The following is a 26,584-nucleotide window of genomic DNA, read 5'->3' on the forward strand; positions in this document are numbered from 1 at the left end:
CGGTCCTGGGGAGCTCCAGGCGGGGACCCTTCCCCCCGGTCCTGGGGAGCTCTCTGGTCCAGGGTGGGCCTTCAGCTCAGAGCATCCCCCCGACGTCGGGCTCCAGTCCTCACTGAGCCCCTGAATCTCAGGATGTGGGGCTTCTCACAGGGCTTCCCAGATGCCCAGCTGACCGCCGTGCCCAGGCCCAGGTAAGGCTGGGACCCTGCAGGGAGAGACCACCCTGCAGGGAGAGACCCTGGGCCCACCCTGTCCACTCTCCCTGAGTAGACAGTCAGTCCCCGTGGAGCTGTGGGCTGGGCAGTTTGGGTGTCAGAATGCTGTGGTTAATGGGTTCCTCTGGGGTCCCCAAAAGCTCCCCAGGCTGCCGGCCCCCTCACGCCTCCAGGCTTCTCCCTGACACCCTCCTTCCCTTGGGGCCTTTCTGAAGGTTCTGGAGTCCGGGGGCTTCAGTTACCTTAAGAAACGTGGCCAGGCCTTAAAAGGACAGTCTGGGTGTGAGTTTTTGGTGAGGACACGTGATTTCTCTGGGGAGGGTGCAGGGAGGGGAGGGGCTGCATGTGGGAGTCCCGTGTGGGGTGCACCCCATGTGAGCAGATGGGGAAACTGAGTCTGGAAGAAGTGAGGAACCCGCCAAGGCCACGTGGCCGTCCGCCTTGGGCTGCTTAAGCCAGGACAACGGGCTGCAGGTCACCCATGAGGCCGGGCTCTGGCACAGACACCCGGCTGTGCTTCTGGAAGAGCGTGTGGCTGGCCCTGTAGGCGGGCGCCCTGGGTGCCCTCGTGTCCTGTGATCCAGCCTTGTCCTGAGGGCCAAGACTGGCCCAGGTGGGGTCCAGGTGGGGTGCCTCTTCCCCAGCATTTGGAGGAAACTGTGATCTGACCTCCAAGGCTCCTTCCCTGGGAGGGTCAGCTGCATCCCTCCGTCCACATCTGCATGAAGCTGGGGGCAGGCCCTCGTTTCTCCATCCGTCCTTCACGTGGACGGAGCGCCTTTCTCTCCTGGGAGCCGCCCCTCCCCGTGTTCAGGCCGTGACCCACGGCTTGGGGGGAGGCTTCAGCTGAGCACCCGGCCTCCCAGTGAGCTGCAGTAGCTTATCGGAGCCTCAGAGACAGGCTCTCGGGTGCCAAGGGCCGCGCTGCTTTAAAATCGTCATTTAGAGGAAGTGAGGGAGACACCAGACAGGGTTCCTCCTGCTTCTGGGCGCCATGGGCGGTTCGCGCCTGGGGCGCGGGCCCTCCCGGTGCCGGGGTCCCGCGAGCACCAGCCTGTGCGGGGTGCAGGCTGCACGAGTCCCCTCCCTTCCCGACTCTTCTGTGGACGTCTGAATACAGTATTTGGTCTCATGAATTTTAATCCAGGTTTTAGTGAATGGTTTAACCACCTGCACGTTTATTAGCTGAACGCAGAGCTGTTCAGAGCCGGCCGGCACCCTTTTCGGAGAACGGGCCCTGCCTGCCTGGCTTCCAGCTCTCTCTCGGCCTCGGCGTGGGCCCCGGGTCCCCGCTTCTGGGCACCTGGGCTCCGCCAGGGCTGCCCTGTGGCGCATCCGGGGCTTGCGGGGAGGCTCCCCTCTGTCCCCGTGGCTCCCGCGCTCCCCTCCCCCAGATGTTGGGAAACGGATGCTGGTGTTTGCAACATAGGACACAGCACACAGCGCGAAACCGGGGAGAACCTCGCGTCTGGCCGCGGCGGGGGCAGGGCAGTGCCAGCCGGGCTCTGGGGGGCCGGGGAAGGACTCTGCGGTCCTGCGGGGGGCGCCCTGCCGGGACCTCTCCGCTGCACATCTGGGCTCGCGGAGCCAGAGGCCAACAGCTTCCTGTCGGAGGCTTTTTCTCTTTTCCCAATTCTGTGAAACTGCATTTAAACTTCTCCCCGTAATTAGCGAGGAAAGCGCTCTGGCCGGCCTCAGACGCCAGAGGCCGCGTTTTAATTCCCTTGTCAGATAGTGGTAGTTAAGGCCGTCCAGTCCTTTGGGTGGCATTTTCCCTTTCCCTGGACAAGCCTGCAACCGTGCAGGGCATGAGTCCTGCCTCTGCTGCTGCTGAGCTGTGTGCAGAGATGCCCAGGCAGAGGCGCCAGCTGGGGGAGCTGGGGTTGTGCAGCCCCTCTCAGTGCCCCAGAAAGGAGAGTCTGTGTTGCAGGCATGTGGGGGGACCTCACCCCACTCCCCACCACCCACAGCTTCCTTTTCTTTTGGAAATATGCTTCCAACTCTGCCCCCTTGAAGAAACACTGCAGGCTTTCCCATCGACCAAGAAGGGGGTGGCCTGGCCGCATGCGGGCACCAGGGGGCACGCCTGTCCCACCCCCAGGATGTCTGCCCTGCTCCCTCACGCCCCTGTGGGCCCTGCTGATGCCAGCCCCGACCTGAGAGATGCCACGATTGGGCTGAGGAGGCCTTTGTGCAGGGACCCCCTGGGCTTCTGGTGGGGACAGCCGGGTCGCCTGCCTGTCCCTGTTCGTGGACGACAAACATATTCCTTGTATGTTGGGCGTCAGGTACTTGTCTTTTACTTTGCAACATAAATTTAAAAGTTCTCAGTGGATTAGTATCCTGAACTTGAAAAGAATGTGAAAAGATGGTCATTTGACAGAAAATGAGCCAGACATTTCAGCACAAAACGAAACAAAAAGTGCGTACACACACACACACATGACAGACATTCAGCCTCACCAATAATGTAAACTTTTCAAATGAAAGCAGTAGTTTTGGTCACCAGCTTAGCAGAGTTTGTAAACATTGATGGAGACCTTCCTGGAAGGTCCGTGGTCCCAGAGCCCAGGATGGAGGACGCCCTCCCACCAAGCAGGCCACCTCGGGGACTGTCCTGAGGACACCAGGGCTAGGGACGCTCCCGGTGGTGGACGTGGGGGAGGACTTGCTGTCCGCGTGTTGGAAGGTGTGAGGCCTGCGGTTGTGGTCACTCAGACCTCAGGTGCCGTTTGGCCTTTACTTACTTGGGAAGTGGTCCATGGCCTCATGTTAAAGGAAGAAGCCGACTGTGTATCAGGTTGAAGAATGTAGCCCCACTTTTATTTAAAAACATGTCTTTATTTTTATCCTATATCCATATATCTTTAGAGAAAGAAACCTTAAGCATGATATACCCTAGGATGTTAATTCTGTTACTCACGTGCTGACATCTTTATGTATTTTTTAAATTTTTGGTTTTTGAAAAATAGCTTCGCTGAGATATAATTCACATAGCATATAATTTACCCATTTAAGATGCGCAGTTCTGTGGTTTTTATTATATTCAGAGTTGTGTGGCCATCACCACAGTCACTGTTAGAACATTTTCATCTCCCTAAAGAGAAAGCCATTCCCTTCCCCTGCTCCCCAGCCCCTGGCCACCAGGAATCCACTTTGTCTCCACAGATGAGCCAATTCTGGTCATTTCACATACAGGGAACGGCACCCTGTGTGGCCACTTGCGTTGGCTTCTCTCGTTGAGCCTCAGCATCAGAGCTGAAGGCGCCAGTGGGTCAGGGGCTCCGTTCGGTGTGTCCGTCCTCTGTTGATGGACGCTTGGGTTGTTTCTGCTGTAACCTTGCACGTACCAGTTTTTGTGTGGATGTGTTTTCATTGCTCCCGGACATACCCCTGGGGGTGGGCTGTTGGGCTATAATGGTTACTCCGGGTTTACCGTTTTGGAAGAGCGATGGCCCCGTTTTACATTCCTACGAGCAGCTCAGTTTCTGCACGTCCTCACCTGGGAAAGTGCATTCTGGGTGCACTTGTCCCAGGCCCTGTCCCGGGGCTCCTGTGCCTCCAGGGGCCGGGGGTGAGATTTGTGTCCCCCATGTGTAACCGGCTGGTGTCACGGCTCTGTGTCAGGAGGTGGCAGGTGTGGGACTGAAGGTGCTACCCTGTGACCCACCCATGAAGAGGGTCCTCTGAGTGGGGCCTGGGCAGTGTGTTTTCTAGAAACCTCTCCAGGTGATCCTGATTTGCAGCCGAGAGTGGGGACAGTCCCCCGAGATAAAGCCGGGATGGGGGCCAGGCCGTGGGCAGGGACACTGGAGGCAGGACTCGCGTGTGTGGCCGTCTCGGGGGCAGCCCTGGGAACACCTGCCGTACGCGTGCGCCTTCTCGCGAGGCCTCGGCCGCAGCTCTGACTCCTGGGGGACGTGCCTTCGGGGCTCTGGCCCCCAGGACATGGCGGGGGGAGAGCAGCTGCCTTCTCTGCATGCCTGGACCTCAGGCCAGCGCGGTCCCTCTTCCTGCTCTGGATCTGAGCTGGTCAGTAAAACAAGCGATACCTGTTGGGTGCTTCTGACGGCAGCACCACAGATGGGCTCGTCCCCCTCCCGAGGGGAGGCTCTGATGCAGCTCCTGCGTACAGGTCCTTCCATGTCTGTCACCTGCCCTCGCCCCCCCCCCCCCCCCCCCCCGCCTCCCTCGGCCCGCCGGGACCACCAGCTCCCAATTTCGTGTCCCCCACGTGAGGTCACAGGTGCATGCCTGAGGCAGGCGCTTGGAAGCCGGCCCCCCCCAGGACTGACCCCACCTCAGGACTGATGACCCCCCAGGACTGACCACCCCTCAGGACTGATCCCCACCCCAGGACTGAGTCCCCCCTCAGGACTGATTCCCCCCAGGACTGACCCCCCAGGACTGAACCACCCTCAGGACTGATCACCCCCCCAGGACTGACCGCCCCTCAGGACTGATCACCCCCCAAGGACTGACCGCCCCTCAGGACTGATCACCCCCCCAGGACTGACCGCCCCTCAGGACTGATCACCCCCCAGGACTGACCACCCCTCAGGACTGATCCCCCCCAGGACTGACCACCCCTCAGGACTGATCCCCACCTCAGGACTGAGTCCCCCCCCAGGACGGATCCCCCCTCAGGACTGATCCCCCCAGGACCGATCCCCCCAGGACCGACTCCCCCAGGACGATCCCCCCAGGACGGATCCCCCCTCAGGACTGATCCCCGCCCCAGGACCGATCCCCCCAGGAAGATCCCCCCAGGACGGATCCCCCCTCAGGACTGATCCCCCCAGGACCGATCCCCCCAGGACTGATTGCCCCCAGGGCAGGGGACGCCGCCTCGTAGAATCTAACGGTGCCCCTTCTGTCTGTGTCCAGCCCCTTCTACGGAGAGGACTTCTACTGCGAGATTCCGCGGAGTTTCCGTCACCTGTCCTTTTACATTTTCGATAGAGACGTTTTCCGGAGGGATTCAATCATAGGTAGGTACCGACCGACCAGGGTTTTCTTCATTTTCTCCGCCTCTTCTGAGCGGGGCTCATTCTGGCAGAACTCCCGGGCACGCCGTCTGAGCTGGTGAGCCACACCAGCATCTCGCCTGCCCTTGCTGGCCGTCCAGGAGCTGCCCTGTCACTGTGTTCTGGGGCGACACACCACGAGCTCACGCGGGGACACGGGGACACGCGGAAAAGGCAAACCATCCTTCAGGCGAGAGTGGCATCCCCCCAAACGACTCCCGAAGCCTTCTCCAACCATCCCACCACCCCAGACCTTGCCCATCCCTGAACCCAGCACCCATGTGTGGGGGACTGAGATGGTATTGGGGTGCACTCATAAGTATTAGGGGCTCTCAGAGGCACTGGGATGCTGTCAGAGGTACTGGGGGTCTCAGGTATTGAGGGTCCCAGAGGCACCAGCGTCCTGGAGAGAGTGAGACCCACCTTGAACGTGGAGCCCAGAGCCGCCCGTTTGGTGGGCGCCTCTGTCCCGGGAAACCTGTCAGCTCCCCGTGGCACCAGAATTAGACCCGAGCTGCCCAACGTGGGCTCAGCTGTGGCCATGGGACCCCAGCTGATCGTCGCTGGCCCGGCTGCTCCTGGCAGGAGGCGTCTCGGTGCTTTGCTCCTGGACAGAGCAGTTGAATCTGGTGGGCCCGTGACACTGCAGTCTCCCGCCCGCTCCTGGGGCGTCTGACCAGCTCCACGCACTGCCCATACGTGACTGGTCAGGGGTGTTTGCGCCCAGGCCAGCAGCCCTCAAAAAGAAACAAAGTCTGGGGCTTCCCTGGTGGCGCAGTGGTTGAGAGTCCGCCTGCCGATGCAGGGGACGCAAGTTCGTGCCCCGATCCGGGAAGATCCCACATGCCGCGGAGCGGCTGGGCCCGTGAGCCACGGCCACTGAGCCTGCGCGTCCGGAGCCTGTGCTCCGCAACGGGAGAGGCCACAGCAGAGAGGCCCGCGTACCGCCAGAAAAAAAAGTCTGAAGGCAGCTCTGGAGCTGAGGTCCTTTGAAGAAGCATCTGGCAGTGTTTCCAGCACATGGATCAGAGCTTCCCACACTCGTCAAAATGCAGATGCTGGGTATTGGGTCTGGGGCAGGGCCCAGGGTCTGCATTTCCAACAAATAGCGTTCTTGGAGACTGCTGTGTTTTACGTAGAAATCACCAGTTTGTTCAGGAAGTACACGGCCTAGGTGACACAGCAACTCAGATAATTCACACTTGACTTCATTTAAGATGGAGCCGTGATGGGGCCCCTCAGCAGCCCTTTACCTCTGAAGCGAGGATGTTCGCGTTTGCGGGACCACTTCTGTGCTGGGCCTGCGGGCCTGCCCGCTTTGCCCTCAGGATGGCGCCCGAACCTTAGCTTGGCGTCACGCTCCGGGGATTCCTCCTCCAGCCCAGACATAGGCTCTGGCCCTCCCGGCCCCTCTCCCGGTGCCTCGCAGCCTGACGCCCACCTCAGGCCCTTCTCCGATGCCCGCGTGGCTGCCGCTGTCGGCCCGAGACCCTGGTCAGCTGGAGGCTGCCCCTCGGTGTGTGTTATTCTCACCGTCGCCTGTGGGAGCATTTCTTTTGTGTCCACTGGCCCGTACTTCCTGTGGCCTGGGGCTGTCGGAGCAGAGCCCGGGGGTGTCTCCGTCTAGCGCCTGCTGGGTGCACCAAGGTTTGTTCGAGGAGGAAAGGAGAGGGGCAGAGTGGTGTGTCGGAAGTTTACACATTACTTGATGGAGCTCACCTGGGCGACAGGTGCGACCCACAGGGAGATGCAGTACCACCAGGGCAGTTGGCTCAGATTATACCAGAATGAAGAGGAGTTTGACTAATCCCTGGAGCTACACGGGAGCTTCTTTGAGTGGTAATCCTAAGGAAAAAGAAAATTTAAAATATCTGCCCATTTGAATCAGAGAACCTGATCTAGCTGGTTTGGGGTTATTTCCGCTCATGAAAACCAAATAAGATGTTTATCGATCATTCTGTTTAAGGCGCCTGCTGTTTTTAAAGAGAACCAGCGGAACCAGCAGAACCATGGTTTAGCAATTCCTGGTGGCTTTAAAATGGGGATGTGGCAGGGTGCAGCCAGATTTAGATGTTTCCAACATTGTTCTCACAGCCGTAAAAATAAGAGGCTGTCTGGATCTCCAAGGATAATTTGAAGTTATGACTAGCAATTATGTTGTTACCAGGATGAGAAACCAAGTTCTAGGATATAAATTTGTGTCGCGGAAACGAGCGTAGTGTCACCGGCTTCTCACGTCTGCCATGTGATCTGACGGCGCCGCACCAGGTTCTCTGGGTGCAGCAGCGCGTGGGCCCCCCCGCGGGCCGAGTCCAGGGGTGGGGTTTGTCCCAGGGAGGGTGTGGAGGTGCAGTGCGGGTGTGGTCGAGGCAGTGCTGGCTCAGGGCCACCGGCTCCACTTCCAGTGCGGGGCGTGGGCTGCTGGGGCTCTGGGGGCCCAGCCAGGCCTCCCCCTCTGCCCCACTCCGGCTGTGGGCCTGTCATCCCAGCATCTCCCCGCTTGGTCCGTCCAGCCCCGCTGGCAGGGGCTTCCTGCAGGTTCTCTATTGAAGGGTGGGGGTGTGAAGTGAGACCGTGATCCTTTTGTTGATAAGCCAGGGTCATCGAGGTGAAATTTGCACAGTGCGCCCACTGCCCACTGCGGGCGCGCTCGTCACTCGACGGAGGTGGGGTTGTGTCCTGCTTTTAGTGATCGTGAGCAAAGCTGCCGTAAACATTCTTGCCTAGGTCTCTGTGTGGGCAAATGTGTTCATTTCTCTTAGAAAATACCTAAGAGTGAGATTGCTGGGGCGTACTGTAGGTTTTAAAGGACGGCAGAATTTGCCATCCCAAATAGGCCACCGTGGCATAACGATTTGTTTGAGCTGCAGGCAGCTGGGAAGAAGCAGACACAAGGAAATCTCTCTACCCTAGAAGCAGAACATAAATTTGTCCAAATCCGAGACGACCCTAGACCCTTGGCGGCCCAGAGGCTACACCGAGGGACCCACACGACGAGCCTTCCGGGCCATTGGTTCCCACATACATTTGCCTTCCTTGAAACTCAGAGTCCTTTCCTTGGTCTTGTCACTTCTCTGAAAATTGGTGGTGGTTGTTTTAGGTTAAGATGCTACGAGTTCCAGCCACCCACCGCCTTGCGATACTCATCACCGAGTTTCCCCCACGTATATCTGAGATACACATGTTGATAAACTTCTGTTTGTTTTTCTCTTGTTAATCTTTCTTTTGTTACAGTTCTCTTTGTCCAGAGAACCTAGAAGAGTAGAAGGAAAAAGAGTTTTCCTCCCCTGCAGTGTGTTTACCTTTATTAGAAACTGACAAGCTGCTTTCCCGAGTGCAGCATTTTGAATTCTCTCCGCACTCGTATCATCAACTTTCATGTTTGATTCACTTTTGCCCTTCTAACATGTGTGCAGTGTTTTAGTGTAGCTTTACTGCTTTTTCATGATGAAGAACGATGTTGGGCACCTTTTCATGTGTTTGTTTACCATCTGTATCTCTTCTTTGGTAAATCATTCAAATCTTCTGCCCTTTTAATTGGATTTTCTTATTGAGTTTTTAAAATATATTCTGGATACAAGTCCTTTATCAGATGTATGTTTTGCAAATATTTTCTTCTAGCTTGTGGCTCGTCTTTTCATTTTCTTATGAGTGTCTTTTGAAGAGCAGAAGTTTTTAATTTTGATGAAGTCCAATTCATCAAACTTTTTTTTTTTTTTTTTGTTTTTTTTTGCGGTACGCGGGCCTCTCACCGCTGTGCCCTCTCCCGTTGCGGAGCACAGGCTCCGGATGCGCAGGCCCAGCGGCCATGGCGCGCAGGCCCAGCCGCTCCGCGGCATGTGGGATCTTCCCAGACCGGGGCACGAACCCGTGTCCCCTGCATCGGCAGGCGGACTCCCAACCACTGCGCCACCAGGGAAGCCCCCATTTTTTTCTTTTATAGTTTGTATTTTTGATGTCATGTCTAAGAAATCTTTGCCTACCACAGGTTGTGAAGATTTTCTTCTATCTTTTCTTCTAGAAAGCTTTTGGTTTTAGCTCTCATGTGGTGATCCATTTCAAGTGAATTTTACATGTGACAGGCTTCGTTTTTCTCCTTACAGGTGTCCAGTTGAATTACCTTAGCACCTTTTGAAAGTCAACTGACTTTATATGCATGGGTCTCTTTATGGCTTCTGTGTTCTGTTCCACTGACCTGTATTCCTCTCCTCACACCGACACCAAACTGTCTTAATTCCTGTATCTTCACAGCAAGTCTTAAGTCAGTCGTGTGAGCTCACCAACTTTATTCTTTTCCAAACTTGTTTTGCCATTCTAGGTCCTTTGAATTGTCATTTACATCTTCAGTCATCTTCTCAATTTCCAAAATGACTGAGATTACACTGATCTATAGATTAGTTTGGGGAGAATTAGCGTCTTAACGAAACTGAGTCTTCAGACCCTCCAGCGTGGCTTGTCTCTCCACGTACTTGGGTCTTTAATTTCTCTCATCAGGGTTTTGTGACGTGTTTTCAGCACACACACGTGTGTGTGTGTGTGTGTGTGTGTGTGTGTGTGTCTGTGTACATACAATTTGTCCCTGTATTTTATGATTTTGGTAGAGTAGACAAAGACTTCTGGGCTAGTACACCACAAGCTGAAGGCGTAAAGGCATCATTTTGTGGATGTGCTGTTGGTATCTTTTCAATTTCAGTTTCCATCGTCATTGCTTGTGTGTACAAATACAATTGATTTTATGTATTGACCTTTATTCTAGACACACCTACTCTGCCAGCTTTTCTTGTAGCTTTTCCTATAGATTCTGTGAATAAAGACTTATTTCTTCACTTCAAGTCTACAGGCCCTTGTTTCTCTCTCTTGCCTCTGTGCACTTGCTGGGCACCAGGGTGAACAGGCGCGATGAGAAAGACATCTCTGCCCCCTGCCAGGCCCGGGCAGCGGGGGGCATCCGGCTGTCCCTCCTTAGTCGCCACCCTGCAGGGGTCACCCCTGGCTGCCCACCTTCCCGCACCCTCTGACCTACCGTACCTGGTTCTCCACGTCACATGCTGCCTCTTGAACTACCTGACGTGCTTCTCTCTTCTGAACACACCCTGGCAGGTACAGCACCCACCAGAGGAAGTAATACGTGGGGCTTTTAGTGGCGGAAAGGCTGCCACACCACCTCTGTCCTCATCAGAGGGTGAGGCCCAGGGGGCATAGTGACCTGATGTCACTCAGATCGATGGGGACAGCTATGGATTATGACACATCAGGCACGTTTCAGTGGGAATTGTGGTCTGCAGGTCAGGTGCTCCCCAGGACAGCCTGTGCGAACACCTACCTCTCACGTGTGAAGAGTGCATGTTCATGTGTTCTTGACGTGGTCGGTCTCTAGAAGGACAGACTGGCAGCTGGTGACAGAGGTGACCCTGAGGTGGGACCCTAGTAGCAGGGGAGAGAGAAAGTTATTCTTGGCTGTATTTTATATCCTTTCTAACGTTTCAGACTTTGTTCTATGTTCTGGTATTACCCGTTTAAAATTAAGTACTTCCAAAAATAAAGAATAATGATGATGTGTGAGTTGTAGGGGTCATATGAGCATTAAATACGTGTCTCCTATTCCAACCAAAACTCATAAAAACATTGTAATTACTTAAAATTTCAGACTTCAGATGTAACCCTCCTATCCAGCTGAACTAATCGTGGAGGTTGCAAGTTTCTTTATCCCCTTTTAGTGGAATATTATTGCCCAATTTAGTTCCAAGAAATGTTTTTTTCTTGTGGCTTTATTCCTGCAAGACTCAAAATCAGGGAAGGGGGTGGAGTTTTGCAGGAGCCAAGCAGAGAGAAAGCCAGCGGCTCTGCCTGGTGACAGGTGGTTGGAGGTGGCGGCACCCACGTCAGGATGTCAGCGGGATGCCCCCGAGGCCAGGAGCGGTGGGAAGGGCTGGGCTGGGCCGGGCCGGGGTTAGTCCTTGTGACTTGATGCTGGCTGGAGAGAGGCCTGTGTGGCCGGTAGCTCCGGTTCTCTGAATGCCTGTGAAGCCCCTCTTTCTGCAGCCTGTGCGCTCTGTCTTCTGTCCTCTGCCCCTGCCCAGCACCTGCGGGCTCTGCGTGCCGTGGCCTCGGTGCCCTGTGAGGCCTGTGGCTGGGCAGGACTTGGCTGCAGACGGGTCTGCGTGGCCAGAGCTGAGCCAGCGAGGTTGATGTGGGCAGCGTGTTGACCCTTGGCGCCAGCTGTGCTGCGCCCACCTTGCAAGTGGACAGAGGGGCTGGCCTTTCCCGAGGCTGTGTGACGGTGGGAGGTGAGCGTGCTGAGGTGCTGCGGGGACAGTGGGCAGGGAGACGGGGCTGCCGCAGGTGATGGTGGGGAGTAAACAGACCCGACTCTGCCGCGCTCAGCCCGTGGTGCTCGGGCCGGCGTGTCCCTGCTTCATTTCCAGCTTCCCGTCTGTGCCCCGTGGGTGTGCCTGTCGGGTCTGGAGACCAGGCGTGAAGACTGCAGGGCGAGACCCTTCTCTCAGCCACCTGGGTTCCCCGGCTGGACCCCTAGACGGAAGATGGGCTAACGAGAGAAGCAGGCATTTCTAACGCCTTTCAAACGCACGTCTCGGGTGGAACCTCAGCGTCGAGTAGCTGGGCGCTGGCGACACGTGGGCCCGCAGTGCATCTTAGCAAAGGGCCAGCACATTCAGAGGAGGCGAGGGGTGCAGGCTCCTGGGGCACCGCGCGCTGGAAGGGACCATGGAGGCTGCCTGGCGGGGTGCGTGCATGGGCCTCTGGGCCGACGCCCCCTCCTCATGTCTGAGCCGCCCTCACCTCTCGCTCACCTCGAGACGCGCCGCGTGTACGTTGGGTGATGGTCTGAGCTCCCCCAGGAGCCAACTGCAGAGTGTCCTTTCCCTTAAGCCTACCAACCAGCAGGTGGCTGGGCCCCAGCGAGGCCTCGTGTGAGCCCCTGGGAGCAGAGTGGAGGCTGCCCTGCGGGCCCCAGGGGAGGCCGGAGAGGAGGTGACGTCACAGGAGGGCCTCGTGGGACGGGGGCGTTTGGGGAGAAGAAGTGGTAGGAGAAGCACAGAGGGCAGAGCTGCAGCGACGAGGCCCGAAGCCCATGGGCGGGACGCCTGCCACGTCTGTGACCAGCACCCGCCGCCTCGTGCCGGGGTTGCTACAGGGCGACGTGAGGGGAGGGTGCAAGGGGCTGGCGGGCAGCATGTGTGGGCAACCCCAGGATCCCGCTGTGAGGCCACCGGATGCTTCTCCTCAGAAGCACAAGTCTTTGAAGAAACAGGAAACGGAAAGCAGTCCCTTTGCGGAGAGGACTCTGCGTCCTGGGTGAGGGCAGCGTGGGCCAGCCAGCTCGGGGCTCTGCAGGGTGGCCACAGGGGCCTGGGAAGGGTCCCAGGCAGCAGATGACGCGGGGTGAGACGGCGCCAGGGGCCCAAAACGTCTCCTTTGGTAACTGGACTGCGATCCCGAGTTAGGCAGTGTGTCCTGGGCTGTACGCCAGGAACACCTGAACTTCAAAAATGTTTACTTTGATGTTGTCCTTTATCGTTCCTATTTCCGTGTGTGATTTACAGTGTACGTAAGACATTATGTGTGTGTACGCGTGTATTGCACGCATATACACATGTGCGCAGGGATGCTCACGTGGGCAAGCACCCGACCTCCCTATCCTGGTGGACAGCGTGGTCCCCGTGCCCGAGGCCACGGGGTGTGGGGACAAGAGGACAGCCAGTGCCCGGCGCCCTCTGCCCTCCTGAGCGGTGGGGTGGGTGCTTGCTGGCCGCCACGTACGTCTTTGGAATAAACAAGGTCAATGAACAATGCATGACGGTGGTAGATGGATATTTAAATACTATAAATCTGTGTCAGTGATGTACATCACACACGTATATTTACATGTGTATTTTTGTTGAAATTCTAGCTCCTAAGTACTAAGCCTATGTCAGGAATGTAAAACTATTGAGCGCAGACGTCCTTAAACTTTGGGACCCACAGAAGTTCCCTGGGGACCTCGCAAAAACGAAGATTCCAGGGCCCCACCCCAGAGATTGTTTTCTCACGCAGGATGGGGCCGGGGAACTTGCATTCAGGAAACTCTCCAGCTGTTTTGATGCAGGTGGCCTGTGATTACACTTTGAGAGACACTGATTCATAGACCCAAGCAGGCGATAACCCGGCTCATTCCACGGGCCCGACAGGAACACGTGTGCACACATGCTACATAAGCTAGATGTGCACGCACACGCATGTGCACACTCTGTGTGAACCGGCTGTGCACGTTGCCTGTGAGCTAGACATGCGCACACGTGAATTCTAAGCCACAGCTCATACGGGCACACGCGTACTTCCAGGGACTCTGCAGCAAAGCCCTCCTGGCAGACGCCGCCCTGCCTCGCTCTGCAGCTCGGGCATCGGGGCAGGGGATGGCCGGGACGTGGCTGCCCGGGGTGCCTGCTGCCTCACCCCATCCCACACGCCGCCCTCCGGGCCCTGAGCAGTGCACCTGGCGTAGCCGCTCCCTGATCTGTAGGGTCTGCGCCAGGTGCCCTCATCTCCCGCAGCCTGGGTAGCGGGGAGAGGCTCCCGTCCACGCCCAGGCTGTGGACACCGTGGCAGTGACCTCGGGACGGGCTCTGCTCAGGGTGGACGTGGCACCTCCGAGATGCAAAGTGGCGTCTGTTGCTCTTACTGCGTTGTCTCTTTCCCGATGATCTGTTCTGGATTTCCCATCTGGAGTGACTGGCAGAGGTAGTGGAGACTGCTCCCAGCCCTGCTGGATGGGTGGGTTGGTGCCCTCGTGACTGGTCTCCTCCGCATTGATCTTCCAGGGAAGGTGGCCATCCGGAAGGAAGACCTGCAGAAGTACCACAACCGGGACACGTGGTTCCAGCTGCAGCACGTGGACGCCGACTCCGAGGTGCAGGTGAGGCCTCGCGGGGCCCGTGGGACATGGGGGCCTTGGCGGAGGAGGCCTGATTGTGGATAGAGACATAGACGCTGGACTCTGGTCTTCAGAGGGAGTGAGGCGTAGCAAGCTGTCCCCTGCATCTGTCGTCCTGGGCTCATGCATTAGGTTGGTTCCATCGGTTACTGTCGGACTTAGTCGTGCAGCTTAAAAAATGTAACACGCGAAAGAATGCAACGCGTAACTGAAGGTAAAGAGAGAATAGGTGAGAAGACGTAAGGCTGTGGGCCTTGCCCACTGGAGGTGCCCATGTGTGTTCCGGGCTCCCTGCCCTCAGCAAGGCGGTGCTGGAGCTGAAGGGAGTGACCGGAGTGATGACGGCCCCTGGCCTGAGCGTCCCTAGGGCTCACCCAGTGCCCTGGCGATGTGTTAACTGGAAGTGACCCCTTGACCGGTGCAAGGTGCCCCCACCCCGGGACTGGGGGTTTCTCCCCCAGCTGGGCCGCTCCCCATGCCCAGGGTCCAGGAGACGCCCGTGGGGGAGCCGCCTGCATCTTCTCTTCTCTGGTGACCCTGGCATGAGTTTCCGGTCAAGCCTGTCCCCGAGCCCGGGCCATGCCTGGAATTCCGGGGCCAGCGCCGAGCCAGGCCTGCTCTGAGCTCAGCAGAGTGTGTGGCTCTGGTGCTCTCTGAGCCTCAGTTTCCTCCCCTGTAAAGCGGGGATTTGTGAACAGCAGGGTCAAACAGCAGGCGTCGCAGACAAAATCCCCAAGTGGGCACCTCGCGAGGCCTTCCCCGGGCTCCCGGCCCAGCGCCAGCACGCCCCCTCGTGGACCCGGGGCCTTGGCCGGGCTTGGAACTGCACACCGGCGGCTCAGGGTGTCCGCTGCCCAGGCCCCTGGTGGCCGCCGGGCCGATGCTCAAACTGCGACAGAGGCAGCCAGAGGGACGCCTTGAGAGGCCCAGCCCAAGGGGCATCGTAAGGGTGCTTCACGCTCAGTTAATTCCGACCGAGGGGCCCACACGTGCTGTGGAAATTGGGGGGCTGCTCAGAACTAGTCACGGAGCCCCAGATCCAGGAGGACGGCGGCCACTGCTGCTCAGGTGACCAGGAAATCGCCTCCTTAGGAAGAAGTTTCCGGACCCCTGTGCCGTGTGTGCTTTACGCCTGGGCCCCGCCTGCCTCCATCGCCGTCGTTCTTGAGAGATTCTGCCTGTGGCCGCGATGGGCCCAGATTTAAGTTCTGTTTTGTTGGCAAGTGTAGCTTTTCCTTTTTCTTGCCTTTAAAAAAAAAAAACAACCAACTTTTAATTTTGAAATGGTTACAGGGTCATAGGAAGCCACAGGAAACACTGCACAGGGAGTGATGGTTAGCAAGCCGTGTGTTCTTCTGTTTACACTCCAAGACTAAACATAGGAGCAGGGCCATGTCCCTTCCCGGGTCCCGCACAGTGACATCCGCGTAACTGGTACAGGGTCCCCGACTCCATTCAGGTCTCACCAGCCCCGCGTGTGCCTGCATGTCCCCGTGGGTGCGTTTCACACGTGTGGCTGTGTAACCACCACTGTCCAGATCCAGAGCCGCTGGGTCACCGCAGCCTTGGGAACGTGACACGTGTGTCCACCTGCAGCCTGAGGACGTCCGGGCCATTCCCTGATGGTCCCCGTGACATGGGTCCCGACCCATTGGTGATTCCACGGAAGCGGGACTGGGCGGTGGCGGCCGCTGAGTTCCAGGCACCGAGCAAGTGCTCTCCAGAGGGGACCTGCCAGGTGCCAGGGCAGCAGCCTTTAAAGGGGCAGTTACACACCTGCAGCCACGAAGGTCAGGGGACACATACGGTTTCTCCAGCTATCTGCTCAGCGATTCACAAAGACAGCAGAAAGGGAATGTCACAAAGCCGGGGCCCACGAGAGGCCAGCAAGTCATGGCATTGGGGGAAGAGAGGAGTGAAGGGACGTCTGGCTTCCCTCTGGAGCCGATGCTTGTTAAGGCCTCTGCTCAATCACTTCATTAAAAAGGACCCGTCGCTCTGCTCCTTCCCTGTCCCCGGCCGGGCACCTTCTGGATGAGGCGGTCGGCAGGGACGGCCCTACCCGTGGTCCGCGCCAGGCAGGGTGGCCAGATGCACGCTCACGTCCGCGAGGGCCCCTGCCAATCCTCCGAGGACGCCAGCAGCCGCGAGCTCTGCATTGAGCGGCTTCTGTGAAACTTGTTCTTGGAGCACATGTTCCGAAAAGGCAGAGGCAGGGGGGCTGCCCCAGCAGAGCCGCAGCCCCCCAGCCCGTGGCCTCCTCTTGCACCTTTAGCGACAGGGCAGTAACTTTGGCCTCGTGGTGGACGCCCTGGGAACGTCCTCTGTGTGTCTGCCGTCCTGTCTGAGGATCTCCCCAACAGTCAGCGCCTGCAGCCATGCACCTGCGAGGACCCGAGTCTTTCTAAGGTTCAGGAGTGTCAGAAGGAGAGGATGGGGTGGCCCGCGCCTCCCCTCGAGGACGTGGCTGCTTCTCTCGGTCGCCCTCGCGTCCCTGCCCCTTCCCGATGCTCTCAGCTCCAGCGGGGCTGCAGGTCCAGCACTCAGTCGCCTGCGCCTGCGTTTGCTCTGCGCGGACCTCCGCCCGGCCTCGCAGGCCCTGTGCAGAATGAGGACGGGGCAGTGATGGCTTGTGTGCTGCTGGGCCCCTGCCTGCAGCCACGGGCCCTGCAGACCAGAGACCGACGCCTTCCTGAGAAAATTGCACAGGAAACACCAGTGCTTCTCTCTTGTAATTAATAAACTTTATTTTTCGAGCAGTTTTATCTCTGCAGAACAGTTGAGGGGAGTGTATGAAGAACCCCGTGTACTCCTCCCCCAACCATTGCTAGCATCCTGGGTGCATTTGCTATGGCTGACACCTTATATTCGCTGAAGCCCCCGGCTTACAGTGGGGTCCACCTTGGGCTCTGGGCCCCCCTGGCCGACAGGTGGGTGACGTTTCGGATCCCCTGTCGGAACCACTGCTGGTTTTCTGCAGCCAGGAGTGACGGCCCTGCTTTCATTTCTGTTTTTTCTTAGCTAGAACTTTACCAATTTTATTGATCTTTTCAAAAAAGCAGATTTGGCTTGTTTATTTTCTGTATTGATTTCCAGTTTCCATTTTCATTGATTTCTGCTCTAGCTCTTATTATTTCTTTCCTGCTCACTTTGGATTTAATTTGCTCTTCTTTTTCTAGCTTCCTAAGGTTAGAAACTTACATTGTTGATTTTTGCCTTTCGTCTGTCCCAATATATGCATTCACTGCTTTAAATTTCCCTCTAAGCATTGCTTTTGCTGCATGTCACAAATTTTGATGTTTTATTTCATTTTCACTTATGAAAAGAAATGAATTCAAAGTATTTTTCAGTTTCTCCTGAAACGTCTTCTGTGGCCTGCTTGTTATTTGGAGGTGTGTTCTTTAACCTCCGCGCATTTGGGGATTTTCTAGCTATCTCTCTGTCACTGAGTTCTAGTTTAATTTCCACTGTGGTCTGAGAGCAGCTGTGATGTAATTTTTATTTTCCTAGACTTGCTGACGTGTTTAAGGCCAGGTCGGTCGATCCCGGTGGATGTTCCGTGAGGGTGGGTGATGCTGTTCAGTCCCAGCTGTTTTTTTAAACAACTTCTTATCCTTACTCTCCTTAAATGAGACTGGGAACGACTGTGAAGTCAGCGTTCTCAGTGCTCTGCCCTAAGGTTTCTCTTCTCATCTCATACACCAACGTTACTGCGAGAACTCCGGCCAAGTCTCCGCACGTCCTGCCTGGGCTAATCGTTAACGAGCACGATTCAGCTGGACCCCGCTCCGGGGTTCCAGCCCCTATGAGAGGCATGGCCACCTCTGCCCTCAGCCTGCCAGGTGGGCCTGTGACCGCCTCCCTGGGGAGAGGGCTCCCGCTGGGGCCAGAACAAGCGGAGGGGAAGTTGTGTGTGTAGCTGTGCGTCCATGGAAGGTCGCGTGCCCTGCAGAGGCCGAGCCTGGGAAACCACACTTCCTGCCTGCCCTGTGCAGGGTGTGGCCCGCACCACCCCGGGCGTTGGTGTTTGCGGTGGGATTGTTTGTGCAGTGAGGATGGGTGTGAACTTCCGAGCTGCAGATCCTGGGTGGTTCTGCAGGGGTTTCTCTCCGAGATGTGTGTTTGTGTTTTATTTACCTCATACCCCCTCCCCCGAAGCCCCCGAACTGTAACAGCACGAGTCGGCTGACAGCACTGCCCCTCCTGGAGGACGCGCTGCCCCAGGAGAGGAGCGCCAACGGTCACAGCCCGCGCCCGTCCCCCACTGGGGGTGCGTCGGTCTGAGGGGCCGTGGCCCACCGTCGGCCCCAGAGCGGGCGCCCGTGCACCTGGGGTGCGACGAAGGACAGCAGGCTGACCGGGCCACCAGTGACAGCTGAGCTTCCTGCGGGGCTGGTTTCCAGGCCGTCAGTCTTTCTTGTTCGATTGTAAGGACGGCGGTGCCCGCTGGGGGACAGTGCTGAGGGTGGGGTCGCTCAGGATGCGCCACTGGCCTTTGGGGACTTTGTTTCTTCCACCCGCACAGGGAGGCCACCCACCCCCCGCCACTGCCACCCCAGTTACCGGCCTCAAGGATTCGCTGTCGGACCAGCCTGCCGCGTGCGAGGGTTGCGGTGTGCCGTGGACCCTGTGTCCGCGCCTGGCGGGTGAAGGGCGCTCGGGCGGACGCCCCGAGCCGCTGTGGGAAGAGCTGCTGCTCTAGGCGAGTGCGTCCCCGCGAGGGGCGGGACCTGTCGGAGCCTCCGCAGATACAGACGTGACTCCGGGTCGGGATGCTGGTGTCACCCGGGCCGCGCGGCTGTGACGCCTGCGGGCTCGTCCCACCTCGCGGGACTTGTCGCGGGTTGCCTGCCCGCAGGTGAGGGCAAGGCCGGGAAGGCGGCACCTAGCCCTGCCCGCGGCCGGGGGGCCTGGACGCGTGTGCGGCCGTGAGCGCCGCCCGCGGCCTGGGCTCCCACAGGGCGGCGTCCGTGTCGTCGGGAGCCCGTGTCAGTGTCGTAGGCGAGGTGTCTGGTGCGTGAGGCCGGCCCCCCCCCACCACCACCACGCTGCTGCGGCCCGGGGCACCTGCTCGCTTCCAAGCTCGCGATCCCGGAGCTGGTTTGCTCTGAGTGGGAGACGCTATCATGGGGAGCTCGTGTCACCTGCCAGTGCGGGGCCCGAGAGGTGTGTAGGAGACAAGAGGGCCTGGGGTGATGGAGGTATCGCCCTCGACCCTTCCCATGGCCAGACCCTGGTTTCTTGTTTATTTTCTCTTGTTTGGCGGCGGGGCTCTAGCTGGGGGTGCTCCCCGCGCCCCCATCCTCAGGCTGCGTGTCCGGGTCCAGCCTCTCCCTTTCTCACAATCGGTGCTGCCGGCATTTTGTCGAAACACTTCTCTGGTGGCTCTGGTCAGGCTTAGAAGCAGCAGGTGGGAAGGTCTGGCTGCGGTTGGAGCGGGCTTCCCTGGGGCGGAAGGAGCAGCAAGGATCCCGGGCCCAGGAGCTGCTGGCCAGGTCTGCACACGCCCCGTGCCGACGGCCCGGAGCGCCGGATGCTCCCGCGTGGGCTCGGGGTCCCGCGCTGCAGTGGGCGACTGTCGGGGCTGAGCGCCCCACACCGACCCCCCAGCTGGTGAGCCGTCCCCACCGCGTCCTGGGCTCTCCTGAGACGTGGCGGCCCTCACAGGCTCTTCCCAGGCTGCAGGGTCCGGGGGTTTCAGCTGGAAAGGACCTTAGAGACAATGGATCCAGTTCACCTCCGTGTCTAAGGAAAGTCAGTTTAGTTTAACCGAACGCTCGCTCACGGAAACACGCGCATCATGCATCTTCCTGGTGGACTTTTCGGGAGCTCGTCTCCCCGCTGCTCCTCGTGGCCCTCATGATGCCCTGGCCATGTCCGCCCCGCCCACTCGCCGTCCTCAGCCGGCGCCCTTTGCACAGCCAGACGGGTGGAAGCACAGCCGCAGCTGCTCCATTACCCCAGCTGCTCTGCCCCTCCTCCCAGAGCGCGCGTGAGCGTCCGCTTCCTTCCTAAAGAGCGGGGCTGAGGTTCCTGGCCTCCGACCCTGCCTGTCGCAGACGCAGAAGCACCGAGACGCCTGGGCAGAGCTGCCCACGCCTGCCCGGGGCCTGCGCGCCATGAGTGAACACAGCCCAGAGCAGACAGTCAGGCCCATTTGGGACACTGCTCCCTCCAGTACCTTTTCCTTTTCTTTCTTCTGAAATAGTGCCTGCTGTCAGCGTCGTGCCCGATGGGCTGGAAGCTTCTTTAACTCTCTGGGATCTGAGCCAGGCGGCTGGACACGTGTGGATGCCACGCAGGGTCACGTGTCACCAGCCTGTGATCGGAGCCCAAGAGCTCCCGCCGCTTGTGGCCCCCCGTGACCCCCTGTCATTGTCACTTTCAGGGCAAGGTCCACCTGGCGCTGAGGCTGAGTGAGGTCATCACCGACTCGGGTGTCGTCTGCCACAAGCTAGCCACGCGGTAAGACGCGGGACGGCCGCCACGGCCTGTCTGCCCAGGGCTGTCTAACCCCAGGGCGCGGGGCGGCCCATGCTTTATAAACAAATGACTCAGGAGTCCCAGACTTGGGCATTCCCCAGACGACTGTCTTAACATCCTTGCTCACCCTGGAGGTGACGCGTTTGGCTTTTGCAAATAACCAGTTACTCAGGGCGACGTTTAGGCAAAGAGGTTGGGGTTGTGGAAACGGTGAGATGGGGGCAGAGCTGGGGCCTGACCTCAGACCTCGACCCCGAAATCGGAGCTCCTTCTACCCCGTATGCTTGCTGAGTGTGCACATGTGAGTGTGTGCAGGTGTGAGTGTGCACGTGTGTGTATGGGATCGGCTTAGACAAATGCCTGGGGTGTGAATATACCTTTTCCAGTGAAATAGGCTCTGGTCGGATGTGATGCAAGCAGCCGTGACCCCCAGATTGTACAGCTGAGCCGTGACCCCCAGGTTGTACAGCTGAGCCGTGACCCCCAGGTTGTGCAGCTGGTGAAGTGACGTCTGAGGGAGGAGGGTGCGATGTGCCCATGACACCTGCTTTCCTGTTGTGCGTTTTGCATCCAGGTGTCAGCGTGTCAGTTTTTCTTTTTCTCCGGGATGTGTAACTGCAGCTGGGGCCAGTCAGCGTGTTGGTTAGCGCCTTCCTCACGGTGGTCTGTGAGGAGTGGCAGTGACGTTGACGGGCGGCTGCTGCCCTTCATCTGGCAGCGCTTCCCCAAGACGCCAGCTGCGGGAAGAACTGCTCCCCCTGTCTGAGCTGCTGCCGGGAAAACCGTTATCTCTGCGGATCCAAAATGCACCACTGTCCCAACCTTCCTGATCAACAGCTGAATGTGATAAAAATTCATTTGCCTTGAACTCTGGGCTTTGGTGCAGGGAGGGGATGAGTGAGCCCCTTCTCATGCTTCCAGCCCCAGAGGCAGCAGCCCCCCAACTGAGGGCGAGTCGGTCTTGTCCTGAGACCTCCTCCCACCTGCCCACCCGACGGGTCGCCCTGTATGTTCCTCCCATGCGTGACCCACCCGCTGTCCCTCTGGCTGCCAGGACCCCGAGCCCCCGGGGGCTTCTCAGGGTGTCAGCCCCTTGTACAAGCTCTCGGCTGGCTCAGGGTTCTGTGCCTGTCCCTGGAAATGTGCCTGAAGATACTTGTTTAGTGACGAGTTAGTTCACAGAGGGAGGAAGATGACCCAAGACCAGGTTATAGCAGGGAGAGAAGTGCAGAAACTCCAGAAAGAAGAGTGAAAGGAGAAAGAGTTGAAAAGATTCACTAAAGTCCCTGAGGGCCAGCCTGTGTAGTGGGGCGGAACACAGTGGTGGAGAAATGGAGAGAGAAGGGGCCACACACTCCAGGGAGCAGGAACGGAGGAGACGGGCCCTCGGCCCGAGAGAAGAGGCCCCGTAACGCGTCAGGACCACCAGGCTCCCAAGGGGCGGCAGCCGCCCGGGCCAGCTGGCGTGCAGGAGTGAGCGAGGAGGCAGGGCACGCAGATCCTCGCATCCGAGTGTGGGTTAGGGCTCTGCTTCCGGCCAGGACGGGACAGGGGGCCTCACCCCTCTCCCGCCACAAAGGACTAAGGAGCCGATGCCGTGTGAGCCAGCCGTGCGGGCGGAGGGCGATTGGCCCCCAAGTGGGGAAACAAACAAGGTCGCCGCAGGCCAGCTTTCGTCCTGGAGGTGCATCGGCGACATGGCCAGCAGGGCGTCCCCAGCAGGGCCCAAGGCGGGTTAGGCAATGGGAGCTGGGGCGTCAAGGCCACCGTGGGCACGTTCTGCAGGGGAGGGGACCTCGTGGCACTCCCCAGACCTGCGCCAACGAGCAAGGTGGAGTCCCTCAGGGCCGGGCAGGCGAGGGGGCAAAGGGGCGACGGGGCCATAGAGCTGGGGGTCATTCGAGTTTCCACCAGCCCAGTGGAGCGCCTGCACTCACTCCGACCCTCAGCACGGACTCCAGGGGCCACACCGGGCGGTCGGGCCGCGCTGTCCCCGAACAAGGCTGCTGACGCCTCCCGAACAGAGCCGCAGACGAGAATTGCTCTCCAGACAAGAGACCCCGACCACTGACGGCACGGATGAGCCCAGAATCCAGGCACCAGCGACGTGAAGTTCACAGCGCCCAGTGTCCAGCCAGAAGCAGGAGCAGGAGCTGTCCAGCGACAGCCCAGGGTGACAGGCGCAGGAGTGACGAGGGCGGTCCAAGAGCTGGAGTAACTGCGGTCCAGAACCCAAAGGGGGCCAGGCGCCGGGGCGGTCGGCAGAGTGAAGCCTGAGACGGGGTCTCCCGGCCCGAGAGGTGCGTTGCAGGCAACGCCCGGCCTAGGGCTCTAAGCCCCTGGGGTGCCAGGCCCTCAGGTCCCCACCGATAACACAGACTTCACCACAGTTCCTACCTGGCAGGCCGGGCCGGGCGGACCTCTCTCGAGCTCCCAGGAAGGGAGGGCAGGGGCTTCGCTCAGGAAATCTCCACTGTGGACGAAGAATGTCCGCTGCGGGATCAGGAGACAGGGTGTTGCGGCCCCCAAGCCTGCAGCCACTGCAGCTGCCTCCACGGCGCCCCTGAGGGGACTCCGGCTGGGAAAGCACAGGACGCCGGCCCCGGAGAGCTGAGGTGCACGTCAAAGGAACGATTCCAGTGAGCCCAGACTCCCGTACCTCACCACACATGGAGAAGCGCTACATTCCTTAACTGGAGATGTCGGGTTTTCTTTCATTAACAGTAATCTTTTGATGTTCCGACTACCTGGTCTTTGTTGCAGAAGCTCCTGTATACCCTGGCTCCCCCCGACCTCTTCAGGGGAGTCCCTCCGAGCCTTCTGAGAGGCTGCGTCCTGGGCTTGAATCCTCAGAAAGTCCACCAAATAAAACAAGTCTCAACATTATTTGTTGTGCGTTTTTTTGCAGTCGACACCAGCAACGTGTCCTCCGCAGCCGGGCTGCTTTTCCCTTTTCCCTGGTTGCACGCACACCTTCTCCTGCCTCCAGATGTCTCATGACTGCTGACCAGCGCGTCCATCTCTGTTTATTAGACGGGAGCCCCTGAGAAGCACTTTGCAGGGACTCAGAGCTTTTGGCCTGAGAGCTGTTGAGACAGCTGCCCTCCCGGACCCCAGGGTGGCCTCGAGAGATGGCCCGCTGGCCTTGGGTCCCCTCCTGACCTCCCACTTCTTTCCTCAGCATCCTCGAGTGCCAGGGCCTCCCCATCGTGAATGGGCAGTGTGACCCCTACGCCACGGTGACCCTGGCGGGACCGTGCAGGCAAGTACAGCCTCGGCTGGGGGGGGAGGGTGAGGTCGGATCCCCCCCCCACCCCGTGGGGTATCTTTGGCTCAGTGAAGGGCCCTGATGTGCATACCATCTGGGGTTAGAGACAGACACGCCCGTAGGCCATGTGACGTGCGTGCTGGGTGGCCCAGCCGCAGAGGAGAGATTCGGCGTCAACAGTGTTTGTTTTCCACCCCGATCTTTCCCCCTCGATTACAGGTCGGAAGCAAAGAAGACAAAAGTGAAAAAGAAGACAAACAACCCCCAGTTTGACGAAGTGTTTTACTTTGAGGTTGGTGTTTCAGTGGCACAAATGCAGTTGAAGCGTACACCCCAGGGTCTTTGGCACAAAGACCCTCAGTCGCTTACTTCTGAGAGTTCTGGGGTGCTGTCCCCCCACGTGAAGACCCCCTCCTGCCCTGCAGCTCGAATTCCTAGGAACTGTCCTTCCTTCCCTGGGCAGAAAGGCTGTTTGTTGCTTCCAGCATGACCCGGTTTTGGGTTGAATGCTGACAGATTAATACTTGCCAGATTATCAAGACGTTGATTTTTGTTTGGTTGGTTTGGTTTGGGGTTTCTTGGGTTTTGCCCGCCCCACCCAGTCTTCCCTGAGCAGTGGAGGGAGGCTTGTTTCACCGGAAGTAGTGAGGGTCTTAAGGCAGAAGGGGAAGTGCATGCAGATGAGAGCCCCCGGCTGCCCCTCAGAACGCGAACCACCAGCAGGACGGCGGCGTGGGGGCCGCGGCCCCGGTGACGCGCAGGTGGCCGTTCTCGCCCCGCAAGGGCCGGAACAGATGAGCGCGAGGGGGCCTGGCTCCCAGTGCAGGGAGAACGGGCAGCCAGGGGCAACAGAGGCCTGACGCTCTCCCTCCGGCCCCCAGGTGACCAGGCCCTGCAGCTACAACCGCAAGTCCCACTTCGACTTCGAGGACGAGGACGTGGACAAGCTGGAAATCCGGTGAGCGCGGGAGGCGCTCGGGGTCGAGGCTCCGGCTCGGCGGGGCGGCCTGACTTCCTCCAACATTGGGGAGTGGATGGAAAGGAACTTCCGTTTTCTGGATTATTTTAACGCGAGGATGTTGGGTGGTGGCGAAAGGGCAAAGGTGGCGTGTGTTCGCTTTGCAGTATCTTCCGCCGCCTTGAAGGGCGGAGGCTCCGAGCCCCTCTGCGTGTGCAAGGCCCGGCCTGGCTCGCGGTCCCGCTGCTGCGGGGGGCCTCGCTGTGCCAGGTCGCAGCGTCCGCTGGGGGACTCACCAGCCCTCTTGCCGCGCTGGCCGCAGCACCGCCCCCATGTCAGGGACAGGTCATGAGCCTGAGGCTGGGGTGACCGCATTAGGTCCGATGGGCCCTGCTCACGAGAACCCTAGGGATTCTCCGGATTTGACATCACTTAAAATCCGCTTTCCTGTGGGTCAGGGTTTCCCGAGGCGCCTGAGGTTCGGAAGCTCAGAGGGGGCAGAATCGAGTCCCTCCCGCAAGCCCGGCCTCGAGCAGTGACAGGCATGGGGGTGGGGCTCCGGGCAGGCGGGCTTGTCCCTCCAAGGGTCTGCACTGCCCGACCTCACGCTCCAGCCGTGCTCAGTGTGGCCTTCATGCCCCGTCCCGTCCTGCCCCGGGTTCTCTGGGGAGAGCTCAGGGGCGCAGGGACCCCACCCCTCCTCGCCGCCCGGTAAGAGACCCCGCACAACTGCTGTTTTCTAGGGTGGACCTCTGGAACGCCAGCAACCTGAAGTTCGGGGACGAGTTTCTGGGGGAGCTGAGGGTCCCGCTAAAGGTGCTGCGGCAGTCCAGCCCCCACGAGGCCTGGTGAGGGCACCCGGGGCCCCACAGCGGCCTCCGCACGGAAGGGGGCCGTGCCAGCCGTGCCCGCCGCACTCAAAGCCCTCGCGTGTCCCGGAGACCACCGTCCTGCGCCCCGTCTCCCTCCCTGGTCTCCAGGGCGCCCGGTTCCCTTTCACCAGGGCTTCCAGGTCACATCGCGTGACAGGGAGCAGGTGCCAGTCTCGGCCGCTCCGGCCCCAGGCTGGCTTCACTCCCCACGGCCCCGCAGCAGACGCTTGGGCGGGGCAGGTGCCCGCACCCCACGCCACACAGCAGAGCCCTGCATGCCTGCAGACCCGGGTGGGTAAAATTTGGGTTGTGCCCTGGGGAAACTGGAATTCTCGATTCAGTGCCCCAGGCGACCCTGCTCAGCCAGCAGCCTGGCCTCGTGACGGGGCTGTGCCGGGCGGCCCCAGTGGCCAGTGCCTCAGCCCGCAGTGCGCCGCCCGGCACGTGCGCTCAGAGCAGCCGGCTGCACCTCCGTCAGGAGGACCGCTGGGTGCCTGTGTGCCCGGGGCCGCCCGCCCTGCAGCACAAGCCCAGCCCCCGGCGTGCACTTAGGGTGATTCCACCCGGGCTCTGCTCAGGGCTGGCCGCTGTCGGGTGTCAGTCTTCAGGGGTAAATTATTTCACCGCAGTTTCCTAAACTGCTCGTGACCCCCTCCCCTGTCCTACCTGTTCCCCCCACCCTCCCGCCTCCCCACCCCAGCGTCTGAGTCTGTGGCTCAGTGTGACCAGCGCGAAGTACACAATGTGGGGGACCCCCCAGGTGCAGGGACCCTGCGGGGGTGTCAGATGGGGGACCCCCCAGGTGCAGGGACCCTGCGGGGGTATCAGA

The 26,584-nt window shown here is 59.3% G+C and overlaps 1 protein-coding gene across 2 annotated transcripts in view; it reads left to right on the top strand.

The window, feature by feature from the left end:
- The window catches only part of RASA3 (RAS p21 protein activator 3), an 86,581-nt gene that overhangs the window by 40,145 nt on the left and 19,852 nt on the right, over positions 1-26,584 (top strand). For both annotated transcript variants that reach the window (XM_027115739.1, XM_027115740.1), the window contains exons 3-9: positions 5,103-5,206; positions 14,062-14,156; positions 20,563-20,639; positions 23,839-23,919; positions 24,145-24,217; positions 24,807-24,883; positions 25,627-25,731. In XM_027115739.1, the coding sequence (XP_026971540.1) occupies positions 5,103-5,206; positions 14,062-14,156; positions 20,563-20,639; positions 23,839-23,919; positions 24,145-24,217; positions 24,807-24,883; positions 25,627-25,731 (612 nt within the window). The remainder of the gene's footprint in view (positions 1-5,102; positions 5,207-14,061; positions 14,157-20,562; positions 20,640-23,838; positions 23,920-24,144; positions 24,218-24,806; positions 24,884-25,626; positions 25,732-26,584) is intronic.

The sequence above is a fragment of the Aethalodelphis obliquidens genome, unplaced genomic scaffold (genome assembly GCF_003676395.1).
Source record: "Aethalodelphis obliquidens isolate GAN/ISIS:26980383/991018 unplaced genomic scaffold, ASM367639v1 scaffold15, whole genome shotgun sequence".
Lineage (NCBI taxonomy): Eukaryota > Metazoa > Chordata > Mammalia > Artiodactyla > Delphinidae > Aethalodelphis > Aethalodelphis obliquidens.